This window comes from Chrysemys picta, chromosome 11, assembly GCF_011386835.1.
Source record: "Chrysemys picta bellii isolate R12L10 chromosome 11, ASM1138683v2, whole genome shotgun sequence".
Lineage (NCBI taxonomy): Eukaryota > Metazoa > Chordata > Testudines > Emydidae > Chrysemys > Chrysemys picta.
The window spans coordinates 53,858,748-53,877,444 of record NC_088801.1 but is presented as its reverse complement, the minus strand read 5'-3'; the positions used below and the strand labels follow the sequence as shown (position 1 = coordinate 53,877,444).

At 42.7% G+C, this 18,697-nt stretch overlaps 1 protein-coding gene and 1 long non-coding RNA gene across 4 annotated transcripts in view; both read left to right on the top strand.

Moving 5' to 3' along the window:
- The first annotated feature begins 2,394 nt into the window (after positions 1 to 2,394).
- Positions 2,395 to 5,000, top strand: LOC135974376 (uncharacterized). Its single transcript, XM_065562022.1, has 2 exons — positions 2,395 to 3,336; positions 4,331 to 5,000. Exons 1-2 carry the CDS (start codon positions 2,760 to 2,762, stop codon positions 4,804 to 4,806), a joined length of 1,053 nt encoding a protein of 350 aa, XP_065418094.1. The 5' UTR covers positions 2,395 to 2,759; the 3' UTR covers positions 4,807 to 5,000.
- Positions 5,001 to 8,911: 3,911 nt separating this feature from the next.
- Positions 8,912 to 18,697, top strand: part of LOC101935863 (uncharacterized) — a 53,720-nt gene continuing 43,934 nt past the window's right edge. For 2 of the 3 annotated variants that reach the window (XR_010591630.1, XR_010591629.1), the window contains exon 1: positions 8,912 to 9,265. This is a non-coding gene — a long non-coding RNA (uncharacterized LOC101935863). Of the gene's footprint in view, positions 9,266 to 12,832; positions 15,362 to 18,697 lie in introns of those variants that run through there. The other variant, XR_010591628.1, reaches the window with a different exon arrangement.

Sequence of the window (18,697 nt, the reverse complement as noted above, 5' to 3'; positions counted from 1 at the left end):
CTGGTGTAAATTGGCATAGCTCCACCAATTGAAGATTTGCCCCCAAGTTACATATGAATCAAATAAAACATCCCTTTTTTCTCCAAAAATATCAGATTGTATATTCAGAACAGAAGCATGAAAGGATTCTGATAAAGTAAAATAATCATTACTCTTTATTGTCACCCTGGAGAAAAAATGACGGTGCAGAAGACAAACAATAGCTTAGCTCCGGTTTCAGCCACCCACCAAGACCTTTTCTCCTTTCTCCTTTAATTAGTTTTCTTCTCACATAATCCAATTTTCAAAATAAAAATAAAACCGAATTACTTCTTTTAGAACAAAGTGATTCAAAACAAGCACACAGTATAGAGTAGGATACATCTATAATTACATAGATATGTTCCCCTGAAAGCATTATTTAAAAACGAAACCCTACAGATTTGGATCACCCCATTTCCATAGAAAGATCTACAGGAGATGGTCAGAAGGAAGAAAACTCCATAACCTTTTCTACACAACAGAATTACACCATTGTAACTGGGCCAGTCTGATTGAATCAGTGTAAGATGAAGGGATGCATTACATCCCCGTTAATTATGTGGATTGTCCATGTTAACTATTGCAAACCCTGTGATTGTTCAAACTATCCCCAAATGACAAGTGCAATTAAGTGGAGCAGGTGCACATTGTATATAATGTCTATTTCCACCTGTTCACTGCTTGCTTTGATCCATGAGATGCTGTGAATGAGTCTGTCCTGGCAATTAGCTACAAACATGTCCTGAGGGATAGGAGCTAAGGGCTTGTCTACATGAGAAAGTTGCACTGATTTACCTTCAACTTATTTTTAAACAGATACATTTAAACCAGTGCGCAAAACAAAAACAAAAACAAAAAAACACCTGTTTGGACACTTTTATATGCAGTGTTGTAGCTGTGCCAGTCTCAGGATATTAGAGAGAGAAGTCGGGTGAGGTATTATGTTTTATTGGACCAACTTCTGTTGGTGAATGAGACAGGCTTTCAAGCTTACATAGAGATGAATAAGATAAAAGATATTACCTCATCCACCTTCTCTCTCTAATATCCTGGGACTGGCATGGCTACAACTACACTGCATACTCTTATTACAGTCTAACAGTGTCTTACTTTGCTTCAGCTTAAACTTGCTACTAATTTATTTAAGAGGGTCACCAGGACTTTGAAGACCTTGAGCTTGAGGATGAGAATCATAGAATATCAGGATTGGAAGGGAACTCAGGAGGTCATCCAGTCCAACCCCCTGCTCAAAGGAGGACCAATCCCCAGACAGATTTTTGCACCAGATCCCTAAATGGCCTCCTCAAGGAGGGGGCTCACAAATGTGGGTTTAGCAGGCCAATGCTCAAACCACTGAGCTATCCGTCACCCCTGGAAGAAGGGAGGCAACAGCTGGGTTTAGAAAAACAAAAACCCCACTGCCTTTTTCTAACTACATTTTTTGGAGAACGTTACATTTATGTTGTGAAAAGCCAGTAGTGATTTTTTAAATTTAAATGTATTTATTTTACATAGCTCTAGAACTTGTACAGGTCACTCAGCAACCATCTTATGAGAAGAGCTGGTCATAAAATGGGAACAGTTTTCATGAAAAATTCATCTCTTTTTCCCCATCAAAATTTTGAATTCCAATGAACAACACTTTAAAAAAAAAAAACTAAATTCAGAACATTTCAACCAGCTTCAGTTATGTCATAATGGCATAATAAATTAAATTATACAAAACGAATTAGATGTTTATATAAATAAAATATCTAGAGTTACCATTTTTAAAGTAAGTTTTAGAAAGGATGTAAGGTATAACGTAACCTCTAAACTGATAGGGTTTAGGAGGAAACTTTTCCTTTTAAAACTATTATTGCAGTGTTTCTCGTTCCTTCCTTTGGAGTTTCTGATACTGGGGACTGTCAGAGACAGGACACTAGATTAGATGGACCTCTGATCTAATCCAGTACAGATTCCTTTATTTGCAATGTTACCTGAGCTCATTGGAAAATTAGCCCCTGCCCTCCCTGGTCAAATGCAACACATTGCTGTGACTCTTCAGAACAAAGTGGTTTGAAATAATAAATAATCAGATATTAAGAGTGAACTTCGGCAGATGGTTGTTCAACATATTAAGAACATGAGAACGGCCATACTGGGTCAGACCAAATCTAGCCTCGTATCCTGTCTTCCGACAGTGGCCAATGCCAGGTGCCCCAGAGGGAATGAACAGAACAGGTAATCAAGTGATCCATCCCATTGCCCATTTCCAGCTTCTGGCTTTGGCAAATATTTTGCAGCATTAGTTAAATGCAGTTTTTGTGCTTCTCTGGAAATATTGTGTTGTTTTCCTCTCTTACTAAAACAACACTAGGCGTTTATGTCGAAGTTAGCGCCGTTACATCGAATTAACCCTGCACCCGTCCACACTGCGATGCTATTTAGTTCGACATAGAGGTCTCTTTAATTCGACTTCTGTACTCCTCCCCGACGAGGGGAGTAGCGCCAAATTCGACATGGCCATGTCGAATTAGGCTAGGTGTGGATGGAAATCGACGCTAATAGCTCCGGGAGCTATCCCACAGTGCACCACTCTGTTGACGCTCTGGACAGCAGTGCGAGCTCGTATGCTCTGACCAGCCACACAGGAAAAGCCCCGGGAAAATTTGAATTGGAATTCCTTTTCCTGTCTGGCCAGTTTGAATCTCATTTCCTGTCTGGACATCGTGGCGAGCACAGCAGCACTGGCAACGATGCAGAGCTCTCCAGCAGTGATGGCCGTGCAGTCTGTGAATAGAAAGAGGGCCCCAGCATGGACTGATCGGGAAGTCTTGGATCTCATCGCTGTGTGGGGCGATGAGTCCGTGCTTTCCGAGCTGCGATCCAAAAGACGGAATGCAAAGATCTACGAGAAGATCTCTAAAGACATGGCAGAGAGAGGATACAGCCGGGATGCAACGCAGTGCCGCGTGAAAATCAAGGAGCTGAGACAAGGCTACCAGAAGACCAAAGAGGCAAACGGACGCTCCGGATCCCATCCCCAGACATCCCGTTTCTACGAGGCACTGCATTCCATCCTCGGTGCGGCCGCCACCACTACCCCACCAGTGACCGTGGACTCTGAGGATGGGGTAGTGTCCACGGCCGGTTCCTCAGACATGTTAGGGGACGTGGAAGATGAGGAAGGAGATGAGGAGGGCGAGGCAGTCGGCAGCGCTCACAACGCTGATTTCCCCGACAGCCAGGATCTCTTCATCACCCTTACAGAGATCCCCTACGAAGCGTCCCCAGCCATTACCCCGGACACAGAATCTGGTGAAGGATCAGCCAGTAAGTGTTGTAAACATCTAAACATTTATTTTTAACAAAACAGGAATATTAACAATTAAAAGAATGGGTTGTTCATGATTAGTGTGCCCTATGCGCTTAACGGTTTAGTCATGGGCAGTGCAAGTTTTGAACAAAAATCTAGCAATGTCCGGTTTTCAGTGATTGTCCTGCACAAGCCGCTCTACTGTTTATTCCCTGCTACTGCAGCTACAGTAAAATGCGGTCTATATGTCCGGGGATAGAGCAGTAGTCCTCCTGGGATATCTCCACGAAGCTCTCCTGGAGGTAACTTGAAAGCCGTTCCATGAGGTTCCTGGGGAGAGCGGCCTTATTGGGTCCTCCGAAGTACGAGACGTTGCCGCACCACGAGACTATCACGTACTCGGGAATCATTGCTCTGCATAGCAGGGCGGCATACGGCCCTGGTCTTTGGAGGCTTTCCCGGAGCATTCTCTGTCTGTCGCTCTCAGAGATCCTCATCAGGGTGATGTCGCCCATGGTGACCTGCTTTTAATTAGGTAGGGGAATGTTAGTGTTGGAACTGCTTTCCCGTTCCTTGACAGAACTGTAACCGCTGGTTTTTAGCCACGCGGTGGAGGCGGGAGAGGGGCAGCTGAAAGGGATCGTTCCCGGGGACAGCCGCGAGGGGGTGGGACAGGGGCAGAGTTCCCGCTTGCCGGATTGCTGGCTGCAGGAACTGAGATAGCTTTAAATGTGAAATGAGGGCAGTGGTAATCTAAAAGTTTTAAACTGCCACAAGTGTACTGCTTACCATGTCTGCCTGCAACAGAAATTCCGTTGTGCTGCCCCGCTTCTCAAATGTGCTGTGCAAGACCCCAGGCACTGAATGCGAAGGCCGAAAATTCGACCTTGTGCTGAGTGCGCATGTGATAGGTGCTGTGCATGGTCTTGTTCACAGAGAAAGACTATGTTCTTTGTTCACAACTACATTTTTCTTTCTGAGGAATTCACTCCCTTTTTCCCATTTCCACAGCCCCATCTGCGACTGTCTCACAACCTAGCCTGGAATCACACTCCCAGAGGCTAGCACGGATTAGGCGTAGGAAGAGGAGGACACGGGAGGACATGTTCTCTGAGCTTATGGCCTGTTCCCAAGCCCAGGCAGCACAGCAGACCCAGTGGCGGGAGAACTTGACCCGAATGCACCAAGCCAACATGGATCGGGAGGAGAGGTGGCGGCAGGAAGACCAGCAGGCGACTCAAACGCTGCTTGGACTACTGAGGGAGCAAACGGACACGCTCCGGCGCCTTGTGGATGTTCTGCAGGAACGGAGGCAGGAGGACAGAGCCCCGCTGCAGTCCATCTCTTACCGCCCTCCCCTGCCACCAAGTCCCATACCCACCTCACCCAAAGTGCAAAGAAGGAGAGGCGGCAGAGTCCCTGCTAAGTCTCACTCCACCCCTGCAGAGAGCTCTAGTAGCAGAAGGCTCTCATTTCCCAAAATTTGAAAAGTTCTTTCCTTCCCGCCTGACACAAGCCCCCGTCCAAGTTTCACCTCCCAATGCCATGTGTAGTTGATAATAAAAAATACGTTTCTGTAAACTACTGTTTCAATCATGTTCTTTTGGAGGAGGATGGGAAAGGGGGTTGGTAATTGGACAGGACAGTCACCTTTGGCAGGGTACATAGTCGGGGGCAGGCACAGCAGCAGGGCACATACACAGTGCCGTGATGCAGTGACTAGTTACCCTGGTTAGTCTGGGAGGTTGTTTTCATGTTATGTGGTGGGGGGTGGGTTGCTCTGTGACTTTGTGGCAGGGGAGGGCAGTTACAGATCTTAAGCGGCGGTCCTTAGGCAGGATCACAGAGCCACACAGCAGGGGATCTGTAACCGTCCTCCCCCTGCCACAAAGTCACATAGACCCCCCCATACACACAGTCCCGATCAGGAGGGGTGACAGGCTCCGTTGAAACAACCATCCCACCGCAGCGGAGCCTGTCAATCCTTGAGTTTAGAAGCTTCATTCGCGTCACTACACTACACCCGCTCCGCACCACAGTCTGCGTCCCAGTTTTAAAAAATTCCCGCGAAAACAGTATTAAAGAAAACGGTGTGCTTTAACAAAGTAGAACTATTTTTATTTCGCAACGTGTGTTGGAAGGGGGGTGAAGGGGGTATGTAACTGGATAGGATAGTCAACATTACCTGGGTAAAGAAACGGGGGCAGGTTTAGCTTCTCAGTACACAAACTTTAAAGTCACAGGTTACCCTGCTCACTGAGGAACTTTGCTTTCAAAGCCTCCCGGATGCACAGCGCTTCCCGCTGGTCTCTTCTAATCGCCCGGCTGTCTGGCTGTGAGTAATCAGCAGCCAGGCTATTTTCCTCAACCTCCCACCCCGCCATAAAGGTCTCCCCCTTGCTCTCACAGAGATTGTGGAGCACACAGCAAGCTGCTATAACAATGGGGATATTGGTTTCGCTGAGATCACAGCGAGTCAGTAAGCTTCTCCATCTCCCCTTGAGACGGCCAAAAGCACACTCCACCACCATTCTGCACTTGCTCAGCCGGTAGTTGAAGAGTTCTTTTTCAGTGTCCAGGGCGCCAGTATAGGGCTTCATGAGCCAGGGCATTAGCGGGTAGGCTGGGTCCCCAAGGATGACTATAGGCATCTCCACATCCCCAACAGTTATTTTGTGGTCCGGGAAGTAAATACCTTGTTGCAGCCGTCTAAACAGACCAGAGTTCCTGAAAACACGAGCGTCATGAACCTTGCCCGGCCATCCCACGTAGATGTTGGTAAAACGTCCCCTGTGGTCCACCAGTGCTTGCAGCACCATGGAAAAGTAGCCCTTTCGGTTAATGTACTGGGTGGCCTGGTGGTCCGGTGCCAGGATAGGGATGTGAGTTCCATCTATGGCCCCACCGCAGTTTGGGAATCCCATCGCTGCGAAGCCATCTATGATCGCCTCCACGTTTCCCAGGGTCACTACCTTTGGCAGCAGTACATCAACGATTGCCTTGGCTACTTGCATCACAACAACCCCCACGGTAGATTTGCCCACCCCAAACTGGTTCGCGACAGACCGGTAGCTGTCTGGCGTTGCAAGCTTCCACAGGGCTATGGCCACTCGCTTCTGTACACTCAGTGCAGCTCGCAACCGGGTGTCACTGCGCTTCAGGGCAGGGGACAGCAACTCACAAAGTTCAAGGAAAGTTCCCTTCCGCATGCGAAAGTTTCGCAGCCACTGGGATTCATCCCAGACCTGCAGCACTATGCGGTCCCACCACTCAGTGCTTGTTTCCCGTACCCAGAATCGCCGTTCCACGGCATCAACATGACCCATTGCCACCGCGATGTCCTCGGCGCTGGGTCCCCTGCTTTCTGACAGGTCCGTGCTACTCTCAGACTTCAGGACATCACCGCGGTGCCGTAGCCTCCTCGCCTGACTTTTCTGCATCTGCCTCAGGGAAAGGTGTATGATAAGCTGCGAGGCGTTGAGAGCGGCCACAACTGCAGCGATGGTCGCAGCGTGCTCCATGCTCGCAGTGCTGTGGCGTCCGCGCTGTCAATGACTGGAAAAGTGCGCGAAATGATTTCCCGCCGGCGCTTTCAGGGAGGGAGGGCAGGAGTGATGGACGGATGACGACAGTTACCCAAAAGCACCCTCGACACATTTTGTTACCCAGAAGGCATTGCCGGCTACACCCAGAATTCCAATGGGCAGAGGGGACTGCGGGAACTGTGGGATAGCTGACCACAGTGCACCGCTTCGAATGTCGACGCTTTCACCATTAGTGTGGACGCACAAAGTCGAATTACTGTCCTTAGTGTGGACACACACGTTCGAATTTGCAATATCGATTACAAAAATTCGATGCAAGTAAAATCGAACTACTCTCGTAGTGTAGACAAGGCCTTACTGGACTGCATGCATAGCCTTCAAGTGTTTAATGGAATAGTGGCTGTTACAGATGTAGATGCAATGATCTAAGAACAGTGACTTGTAATAATTTTGTATGTGATTTGGCCAGTGAGATAAAGTTAGTGTATATTGGGTGATGTATGACTGTATTGTTTAAGCTTAATAGGGAGTTGTGGGGAAAACAAGCAGGGGAAACCACACGAGGGATCCAGATAGGCAAACTCTGAAGAAACAATTGGGGTCAATTACAAGACACTGGGGAAACTATTAACTTTGCTCATCATAAATCATGTCTCCAACAAAGTGATACAGCTGCCCTGCCAATGCTGGGAATGAAGAGTTCAGAAGAACATGAAAGAGTTAAAAATCCCTTCAGGGGCTGACGGTGGGACAGGTTGACAGAGACCAACTCTGTGGATGAGTCTGAAAGAGTTGGGTCTTTCTGCAGGTCCAGGAAATGATAAGTCATAGCAACAGACAGGCAGCTTGTAGCCTTTTTTTTTTTAATTAAGGTCTGTTTCCCTGAAATGTTTTTGTCCTAAATAAATAATACTCTGCTTTAAGAAAGCTGTTTGGTTACTGGATATCACTGTCATTGCTCCCGGAGGGGATGGATCTGCAGGTACTGAACCAAATTTAGGCCTTTTGAAGTAACCATGGTTGATCCCAGGGGAGTAGATCCCAGGGACCAGTCTGAAAATGGGAGAATTGTGTGATTCAACTACAAGAAGAGCAATAGCTCAAGGTCTAAAACCTGAGGGGGTGGGAGGTGCAGTTGAAGACAAAAGGGTCAGGAGGTGCAGTTAGCCTGGGAACTATAACATTGGCCATATGTGTGGAAGATAAAACTGGTTCTATACACTTCAAGTACATATATATTTCACTTGTGTACCATATCTGAGGAAAATGCTTGAAATTGCATGTAAATGATACATTACTGTTGGATGTATTGGATTCTGAGATTGTATTTCTCAGGATGTGGGTGTTAAAAGTTCTTTTAAGTAAAGTGATATGAACTATGCCTCTTGCATTTGGACAAAATAATACTTAGTTCTGCATACTGTTAAACATGGGGCTATAGCTATCAGCCCTGAAACTATGAGAAGTTTCTTCATCCCTGTATCCCCACAGGGCTTCCTGGTTCTTAAGTCTTTATGTGGTAAAGGTACAATAGCTGAAACAGCTGAAATGATTCAGACCATAGAGAATAATGTTTTTATTTTAGTCTTTCAAAAGGTCAGTAAAGCCAAACAGCAGTAAATTACACTGCTAAAAATGCATTGTCTGTCAACACAACACACTTTCACAGTTGGTTTCCTCACTGTTTGTTAGGTTTGTATTTATTCAATCAGCATAATGTTCTGGTTGTGGGGCAGCTTTGCTTTGTCACTTTGAGCACAGAATTGGGGGATTTAGAGAAGGAGAATTTTCTTCTGTTTAGAAAAAGACATTTCCATTCCCCTCAAATTATACACATATATTTTAAAAGAATTATCATTAATAATAGTTACTTGGCCCAAATCCTGAATTGCTCTGAAGCAGCTTTGTGATGCACTAGTACAAAGTGGCTCTCAAACCAACATGCTTTGGAAGGATCATCCTACTACAGGGAAATCTCCCATGACAAAGAGCAAGCATAGCAGTTCCTACCCTAACCTACTCTATGCTGCCAGAGTAGGGCCACGGCAAAGAAAGAGGCATGGGTGGGACTTCCTTATACCTGAGCAATCTTCAGGCATTGTATTGGCTCTTTGGGGCTGCTGGCAGCTGGCATAAGTGGGACAGTTTTAGCACACAGCCAGCACAAAGTCCATCAATGCTCACAGAAAACAATTAGTGTGTGCGTAGCACCCACCACCAGCCAGCTCCCCCTATCGTCCCCCAGTGCCTCCCATCTGCCGGCGCCTCCACCGATCAATTCTTCCCCCTCCCATCCGCCGTAATCAGCTGTTTTGCAGCGTGCAGGAGTCGCTGGGGAGGAGCGGGGATGAGGCATGCTCGGAGGACGGGGCAGAACTGGGCCGGAAGAGTCGGGGCAGAGGTGAGTGGGGATGGGAAGAAGTGGGGTGGCGGTGGGAGTTTGGGGGAAGGGGGTGAGTGGAGGAGGGCGGAGTGGGGGGTTGAGCACCCCCGGTGCCTGTGCCCAAGGATCTGGGATGCTTTTGGCTATGTGAAGATATATTATACAAGTAAATATGAAAAATAAACAGCCATTTCATGTTTTGAAAGGTACTGTTTCTAGCAGTAACCACAGGTTCCAATATATACATATAGCAGTCAGCGACGTATTATCGCCTAGGCCAACAAGGCCTAGTCCTAGGGCGGCAAATTTGCCAGGGCACCAAATTTGCTCTTGCCCCCTCCCCAACTCCGCTCCTTACCCAAATCCCCGGCCCGCCTCCTCCCCCCAGGCTTGCCGCGCTGGGAGGGAGGGAGAAGCGATTTGCAGCACGCTCGGAGGAGGCGGAGCAGAGGTGAGCTAGGGCCCGCGGGCACGGGGAGTAACGGGGGGCCGGGAACTGCTCCCCGGTCCTCCCCAGCTCACCTCTGCTCCACTGCCGCCGCCATCCCCCGAGCGCGCCGCAACTCCCCTTCTCCCCCTCCCTCCCAGGCTTGCCGCGGGGGAGCGGAGGTGAGCTGGCGGGGGGAGGGGGGGTGGCAATTTTTTGACGGCCTATGGGCGGCAAATTTGTTAATCCGCCCCGATAGCAGTGCCTGAAGTATATTTTTGCTAATCAGATTAAGACTAGTGGTTGCCCAATTCATCCAGATGGCCAAATGCTGCCCAGGGATTTCTTCAAATGTGCAGCCTGTAGATTGAACAGTAGAGATAGTTTAAAATGGTCTTTTAATCATGATGATCTTTTCAAACTATTGTATGTCTTTTTTTTTTTCCATTTTCACTGATTCCAAGGCCAGAAGGGACTATTGTGATCATCTAGTCTGACCTCCTATGTAACACAGGCCATAGAACTTCCCCATAATAATTCCTACATCACGTCATTTTGAACATTTTTGTTTTGTTTCTGTGAGAAAGTCTCACTCTGTCACTTTTATTCTTCCCTTCCCCTCCTTTTTCCAGTGGGGAAAAGGAGGGGGAAAGTAAGAAAAAGTATGTGTGCAGGGGGAAATTTCTGTCTCACTTCTTAATTATTTTCCACTGGACAAAAAGTCAGTGTTAGTTTATTACCTGCTCCCACAGAAAATTAAAAACCGAGAGAAAGGGGTTTTGGTTTTTGTTTTTGTTTTTTAAAATTAGTGTGTTACTCTAATGGTGTTAAAATTTCACTTTTGAAAGTGAAAAGCGAACACTTTATGAGAAAGTTACTTTCACTTTTACATTTTCTTTTTAATTAAATGGTTAATTTTGAATTATTTTGGTAGAATGAAATCGAATCTGAAAAATTCATAAAAAAATAATTTTGATAACCACTCTTTTTGAAAAAAAAAAAAAATCTTAGAAAAGATTTGGAAAACAGGCCACTTGGATCATGGCACATTGGGACCTGTTGTTGCTAAAGTCCACATTTTCCTATTAAAGATTAAGGTAAATGTATTTCATTCTGCTCTAGTTCATACAGATTATAGAAAGCCCTTAGGCATCTGCTAAATTACCAATTAGGCCCTTGTTTGGCTAAAATTTGGGTGCCTTGATCTGTGCTTTTAGTTCCTTATGTAACACACATTTTGTTTTTAACATAATCATGCAGAAAAAATGAGTAGCTAGTCATGATTTATACCTAATCAAAGTTATAAGAGGAAACTTGATAACATATCTTCTAGTATAAAGCCAATTGAGCACTTCAGAATGTGTGTGTATTAGATTAGACCTCCTCTACAATTACTACAAAAAAAAATCACACAGGACTCAAACCTCTGCATGTGGAACAGAGATAAATTCTTGCTAACCTTATAATACAGGCTTTGAAGGGATTTCTTCCAGAAGTCAGGGGGGTTTTGAAAAACAAACAGGACACTCCAATTAACTGGAAAATATCTGTTTGGCAGGGCTTGGAGGCTTTGGGTTTTTTTTTTTTCTGCTAAAGGTTTTAATCACAATGATCCCATATTGGCCTAGGTCATTAGACTCTAATTGTGCAAAAGGAAGTGGAATGCACCACCATTAATACCACAAGGAAATGGGATTCAAAGACATTTATAATCTAATACAGAATTATAGCAATAATGTGGTAGATCCTTCAGGCAATATGCATGCTACTGAACTAGGGAGGTGACAAATAGTGCCTTTATTATTTATCCAAGTAAAAAGTATATTATGAATATAAATAAAGAACACATTTTGCAGAATTTTATACATCATGCTTAATTGGCAAGACTTAGTATATCTGCCATCATTACAGGATAGTTATAGAAATATTTTTTAGAAGTTCAACTTAATAAGAATGTTATAATTCTATTACTTTGAGATTGTGCAATATTGCTGTAATTCATTATACACACAAGCATTAGTAATAGAGCTGCAAGAAGAGTTTGGGTAGAAACCTGAAATGATCCAAGTTCAGGGTCTCTCTGAGTTTTACCCAAACCCACAAATAATTAGCCAGGTCCTTTAAAGTTATGTGGCCAGGCTATCCACATAGGCATCACATTGCAGGGCACCTATACTATAGCTTTCCTCTTGTCACAAGGACATTTTGACTGACACCCACCCGTGTTTGCTATTAGACGTTTCCATTAAGAAATAGTTGCCCCTGTGTCCTGCAGGCAGGTTACCCCTCTGTTGCCTCTGAAATCTCAAGTAACTATCTGTGCCCCAGATGAGGACCAAAACTTTATGGATTCTGTTTGGATAATGACCATGACATGAACCTTGCAGGACATGCACTGGCCTTGATCCAGCTTGCAGCAAAACACTGAGGACCACTCCCCCTCCCTCCCACGCACTCCCATTGTGCATCTGGGAGTGATCAGCACTTTGCAATCAATGTCTAGGGGACACAGTGTATTTGATGAGGTACTTATCATTATTATTAAACATTTTAATGGTAAAAATAATCAGATAGGTAATGGGCCATATCCCACAGGCATTTCACCAGTAAAACTCCCACTGACTGTAAAGGGAGCTCCAGATGCAGAGTTCTTCCAGGTTGGGTCCAATATAGAGGAAAAGAATCAAGTACTATACAATGAATAAGATGAGTCAGACAACAGCTAAGTGTCTTCCTTATAGGGAAAGCAAAATAATATGCAAGATAGTGGACTCATTAATCACATAACTAGTCCCATTGATTTCATTTGGGATTACTTACATGAGTAAGGTCTATGGACTATGGTCCTATCACTAACACTGTATTTGGTTATATTTTCAGGTTAACTAGCATTAAAATTACACTCTCTCTCTCTCTCTCTCTCTCTCTGTCTATTAAATACAACCCATTACTAAAACGAATGCAATGACTGATATTTTCCATAGCAATACAGGAAAGTTAGCCACACATTTTCCATTACTTTTAAGATGAGTGGCTAATTCGACTACCCCAAAATTACTACAAAGGATGTAAAGAAAATTATGATTGCATTACAGTGCATTAGATATTTCTATGGCAGTAAATATAGAACATTAGTAATCATGTTTTGTCCCTGACAGGTACCATTTTATAAGTCAGCCTCTGCAGACTCTAAGGGAGAAGTTTGCTTCCATAATAATCATCAGCTTAAACCTCTTCAGTACTCAGGAGTCCCTTGGATATTTACAACTTAAATGTTTGATCAGCCCAATGTGAAGTTAAACAAGGAATGGACAGTGTTTGTTACCTGAGTCCACAGAAAAGCTTCTGAGATGAGATTTTATTTTGTGATTTGAGAATATTGGATAGGTTAACATAACCTGGGTCCTTCGCGGTATAATAAAGTTTAAATCTCTTCTGAGTATCTCACTACGAGAGGTGCCTTCTTGGTCTTCCATATTCTCAGTGCTTCCATATTCCAGGGTCTCTTTTGAGCAGCACAGTTGTCAAACGTTTACTGGACTTGACTGACTTTCTGAAGAGTTATTCCATGTTTCTTTGTTAACCCACTGGTTGAACTCAGGCCATGTTTCTGAATTGTATACGGCTTATTACAGAACCTGACGTATGAAATCACATTACCCTGAGAGTGTGTGTTTTTATAAATGGCTTTTGCAGAATTATTCCCATATTGGTCCTTCAAACATATTTTAATAGAGACTGCCAGGAGCCCCTATTCCTTTCCAGTCTTATGAGGGAAGAGTTTATATCCCTGGTTCCCTTTCACAGTATCCCTTTTCATGGCTTACAATTCCTAGCAGTCTCCCAGAGCACAACTCCCAAATGACCCCTGTGCTGGGCCAAAACTAAGACTAGAATAATGGCGGACCTGGAGGCTGCCTTAACAAGCCAGTACATCCTGTTCCAACATGATAAAAAAAATTCAGGTCAGAATGGGGATTTTCAACACAACTATTTCTCGTAAGAATTCAAAATGGAAACCTGTGCACAAGAGCATTGCAATTAGCTATATTTTAATTTTGTCTAATTTGCCCAATATCTTGTCTTGCCCACCTGATGCTGATAGGCAAGGTATCAGCTCTTGCCAAGGCTGTAGTCTTTAGCTGAGCACTGACAAATTCATAGCTGGAAATCAGACCAGTTCACCTGCATGTTAGTATTGTTCAAGATAGGTGTTAAACTTGTCAGGGTGTGTTTTGTGATTAGACTCTATACAATGTTGCTGCATGTATTAATCTAACTTGTAACGTATGTATCCCATGCTATAAGGTAATATGTAAGTTTTGCTTTATAACTGTAAAAATGCCTGCTCTGAACTTGTGAACCCAGGCAGGAGGAGTGGTTCTTCCATCCATCAAGGAGGACTATCAAAATTAGATGGGCCACTTTGAAACATCATGATACAAAGACTGGGTTAATGGTCATCTCACATTCGTGAAAGTGCTACATGCAATAAAGCTCATCCCACCAGCTTGAATTCTGAAAGCAGGAAAAAAAGATAGCAGACATTAAAATTTTTCATCTCTTTGCTGTTTGGATTCTCACATGGCTGGAGCTAGGAAATAAAAGCAGAGATTCCCTAGGTTCAACATGAGTTGGCCCTAAAAGACATTCAGTGCTGACAGATTAGTACAACTCTGTCACCTTTTGGAAGACTGTAACTCATCTGTGTATATCTGTTTGCCTGCTTTAACCTGTAAATAACATTCTCATTTCTTTTTCCCAATGAATAAATCCTTAGTTAGTTTACTATAGGATTGGCTATAATGATCTTTGATGTGGGATCTGACATACAAATTGACCTGGGGTAAGTGACTGATCTCTTGCGACTGGGAACAACCTGAATATTTTGTGATTTTTGGTGTATAGCGACCATTTATCACTAAATCCAGCTTGTCTGGGAGGCAAAATAGATTGAAGTGCCCAAGGGGACTGTCTGTGACTTCATGGTAAGACTGTTATAGTGTTTCAGGACTTAACATTTGTTACTGGGTTGGTGAAATCTAATTATTGAACATACAACCAGTTTGGGGTGTCTGCCCTGGTTTTTGACAGTCTGCCCTGCGGTTGGCACTCATGGCTGTGAACCGTTATAGACAGTGTGACAGCCCACATGCCACCAGAATGGTATGGCACTCAAGAATGATCAGATTTATCATTGTGTCACCAAAGAAAAATCTGTTTAATTGCCATGTTTGTTGTTTTGCTTTTGTTAATTGTGTCTTTTCATTGAGCACAATTTGAGCAGGTACAAAGAATGGAAAATGGGCATTATTAATACACAATGTGAAAATGAATAGCTATATTTCATCACATCCCTTATTTAGCTCTTAGAAAGAGGCATCTGGATTAAGGGATTTTAGAATGGTGTCAGGAAGAAGTAGGTTATTGGAGTGTATTTTCATCTGTGCTGAATGACTGAAAAAGTTCTCTAAGAAAGAACACAGTCAGACAACATCCAATGTGTTTGTTTGGTTTGTTGCCTGAATACTTACAAACCAAGTTCAAGACAAATGGACTCTGTAAGTATACTAAGGACTGACAAAGGATCAGAAGGTGCTGATGACTCAGAACAAGGACAGAAGTTGGCATAAAGCTAATACATAACTACAATATACAACATTAAAGCACTTCCCAAATAGGAAAAATGTAATTTGTCTATACTTATTGAGCCAACACCATTTCATGCCTTTGGGATATGCACAAAGACACAAGATGCTTATTGATTGGAGGGTTCTTTTACAGTGTGTGTGTACTTCACCCACTGGTCATTTGAGAAGCAGATATTGTACAAACAATTCCACCCAGAGGGCTTAGAATGACCTTTTGGATCTTCCCTAATGAATAATGGTATAATTCTGGAAGTGTCTTTTCTGAAAACTGAGCTGAAGAAGGTGATCGGTTGGTAGTTAGAGAAAGTCATAAGGAGAATGGGCATCATGAAAGACTTCCAGGATAGTAGAAAAAAAGCAGAGGTGGAAAACACGTGTACTTTGTGCCCTAAGGCCAAGACTGATAAATACAGTTAGCTCGCTCTGCTGATGTTGAATAAGTAAATAATTCCCCAGTACAAACCAAGCAACAGCAACAAAAAAATTCTGATAAAAGATTAACTCTGTAGCCAGACTAGGTAACATTTCAAAAGGAAATAAAGGAGGTAAGCTCTCCAGGAGAGGCTCCATGCAAATAGCGCAATGGGACCCAACCCTGACTAGAGCCTTTGTAGATTACTATAGTAAGATTTATTATTAACCAGAGCAATGGTGTTTTGCTAGCATATTTATCGTGTTTGCATATGGACTGCTTAACTAAAGAAAACCCTAAGATTACATTGATATTTGCAGTATTTAACATAGGAATATGTAATGTAAATATAAATGTGGCAGCTTGCAAGAGGTCTGTTTGATGATATAAAGTGCTTCTGCTGCCTTGTATGGTAAGCAAAAACATTTTAAATATTAAATTTTCAGAGTAAATGTATTAGAAACTTATTTATGTATAGAGCTTAATGCCTGTGGGGTGTTTTCTTTTTAAAGAGAGTCATTTCCATAAGAAAAAGCTATGCAATGCCTGTTGAGTGATACAATTTTTTTTGTCACTCTCAATCTCATTCCGAAGCCATATTGCTATGGAGGAGAAATTTTCTTCCTTGGGCTTATAAAAATGTATAGGGCCATGGTTTGTGATAACTTACAATGTAAAGGACAGGTGTAAAAATAAATAAAAACAAATCAAGTAACTTTACATTATACAGGCTGGGTGTTTTGAAAAGAACCCCAAGACCAAGAAGGCAAAAGATAGAACTTTAATACTGCCCTCAAATTTATAATGGCCATTGCCATATAAATCAACGGTAGTGATGGGCATACAAATGCAACCACTAATTAGTTGCTGTTTTAAGCAACACAGCTTGAATGTTGGAATGTGTTTCAGACACTGGAAATTAGGTAATTTTTACAGGACTTGGCCTTCTATACACAGTTCTCAGGAAACAGATTTGATTTCTTGCTGCTTCCAATATAACATAAAAGTTTTTACATCTGGTTTTTAAAAAAGTAATCATCTTATTGGTGTCTTTTTATGCATAATGTTTGCATAAGTGAAAGGCTTTGGCTGAAAATGGGAAACTCCACTATAGAGCAAACTGTGCTCCCTTCCCTCAGAACTCCATGGGCTCACAACAGCCAATAGGAGCGTGTAGCATGGAACATTGTGCTCATGCGCCCTGATAAACTGACAGAATGGGTTGGGGCTGGCTGAACCTTACTATGGAGGAGGGTTGTGATTGTGCCTGAAGTGTGTCTGGTAAATCCACAACTACCCGTATTTATAACAAGGTGGAGGTCAGAGGTGCCTCTCTTGAGGAGGGTCTAGGGCTGTAACAGCAACTATGCAATTATATCACTATCGCTCTTCAGGCTGAAGGAGGAAGCCTCTGATCCCAGCAATACTCTTTGCAGAAGATTCAGGGTTTGGGACTAGGTATCCTACAAGTGATAGTAGAGGCCTAAATAGGAGAAATTGAGAATTGAGGTCTCTTCAAAATCTGCCCCAGGAAGTCCAATTTCTAGCCCTTTCTTAAATAGAAAAGCATGTATGACAGTAACTGTTATATCCCTTGAAATCAAGACAACTTTGTTCAATAAATTTCAGCTGTCCTATTCAAATATTTCCCAAGCTTAGTATTTCTGGTTTTGCACAGTAAAAAGATTCTTTGAAAATTAGGATTTTTAAAGGTGCTCTACCCATTTTAATAGAAATGCTGGTAAACTGCAGAAAGTTGAGGTTTTTTGTTTCTTTTCATTTTGATTTTTTTTCATTTTAATATTGGAGAATATTATATAACTTTTAATATGACAAAATATTGTAATATATACTGTTTAAATATGTATATAAATGTATAATATTTAATAAATTTATGTTGTCAGAAATCCTTTAACATCTCATTTGCAAAAAATGAGTCCCCTCCCTCCTCATTTTCTAGTAAGTGACCACAAAGCTTAACTGTGAGATAACAGAATGCATTGGCAAGTGGTAATTAACGTACATCTTCTCCTGCAGGATAAAGCAGCAATTGTGAAGTAGCATATAATGCATTTGTAATTCTCAGAACAACAGAGGTTTTTTAACTAGAGTGAATGCAGTTAACAAGGGAAAAGCAAAACTTAGTCAAAGCATTTTCTTGGACCGAAGGTCAAGTGAAGTAAAAGCCCCAGGGGTTTAGAGACTCTAGCAGCATTTAATGCTGGCAGCATTAATGCAATCAAAGTTGTCTATATTGTAGGTCTATTTTGATATCTTGGTGCAGGAGTCCAGGTGGAATACACTGGCAGCTATCCTCTCAGACACTGGTGTTTACAAATTAAACAATTCAAGAGAATAGCCTTTTAAGATGTTTCATTATTTTGCTTAAGCTGGTAAAATTAATTACAAAAAGCAGCCACAATAATTTTCTATTAAAGAAATGCTTTTGTTAAATAGAAAATCCTATGTCCTAACCAAGTAAGGAAATAAATACTCTTTTAACAAAGGACTTTTCTTTCAGGCTTTTCACAACATGATGTCAGAGATAATTATATTCCAATGCTTAGCCAATTAAAAAAATCTGCTCAATACAATAATATTCACTGCGTTATTTAAAAGATATTACCTACCATGACCCATTATAGTGGACTTTGGAGCTATTTTAAATTTTGCAAATAAATAATTTTTCATTTACTGTCAACTAGAAACACTGGCATGATTCTGATTGAAACAGAGGACTGGTTCTCACTTAAACAGATATAAATCAGGAATCACTTCACTTAGCGTTAATGGAGTTTAGCCAATCAGAGAATTGGAGAATCAGGCCCAAAATATTGATGCACGGATTTGTTAAGCTGTAATGGATGGACATGATACATCAGGGAAACAAATACTTCTGATTATTGCAGGAATAGCATCATGCCTACTGTAACATTTGAGAAGGTGAAATACAACACAAT

Excerpts from the sequence above, each read along its gene's own strand:
- LOC135974376 (XM_065562022.1), top strand. The coding sequence starts at position 2,760 with ATGCAGAGCTCTCCAGCAGTGATGGCCGTGCAGTCTGTGAATAGAAAG. Across the intron at positions 3,337-4,330 it reads ATCTGGTGAAGGATCAGCCA|CCCCATCTGCGACTGTCTCA; the intron begins GTAAGTGTTGTA and ends CCATTTCCACAG.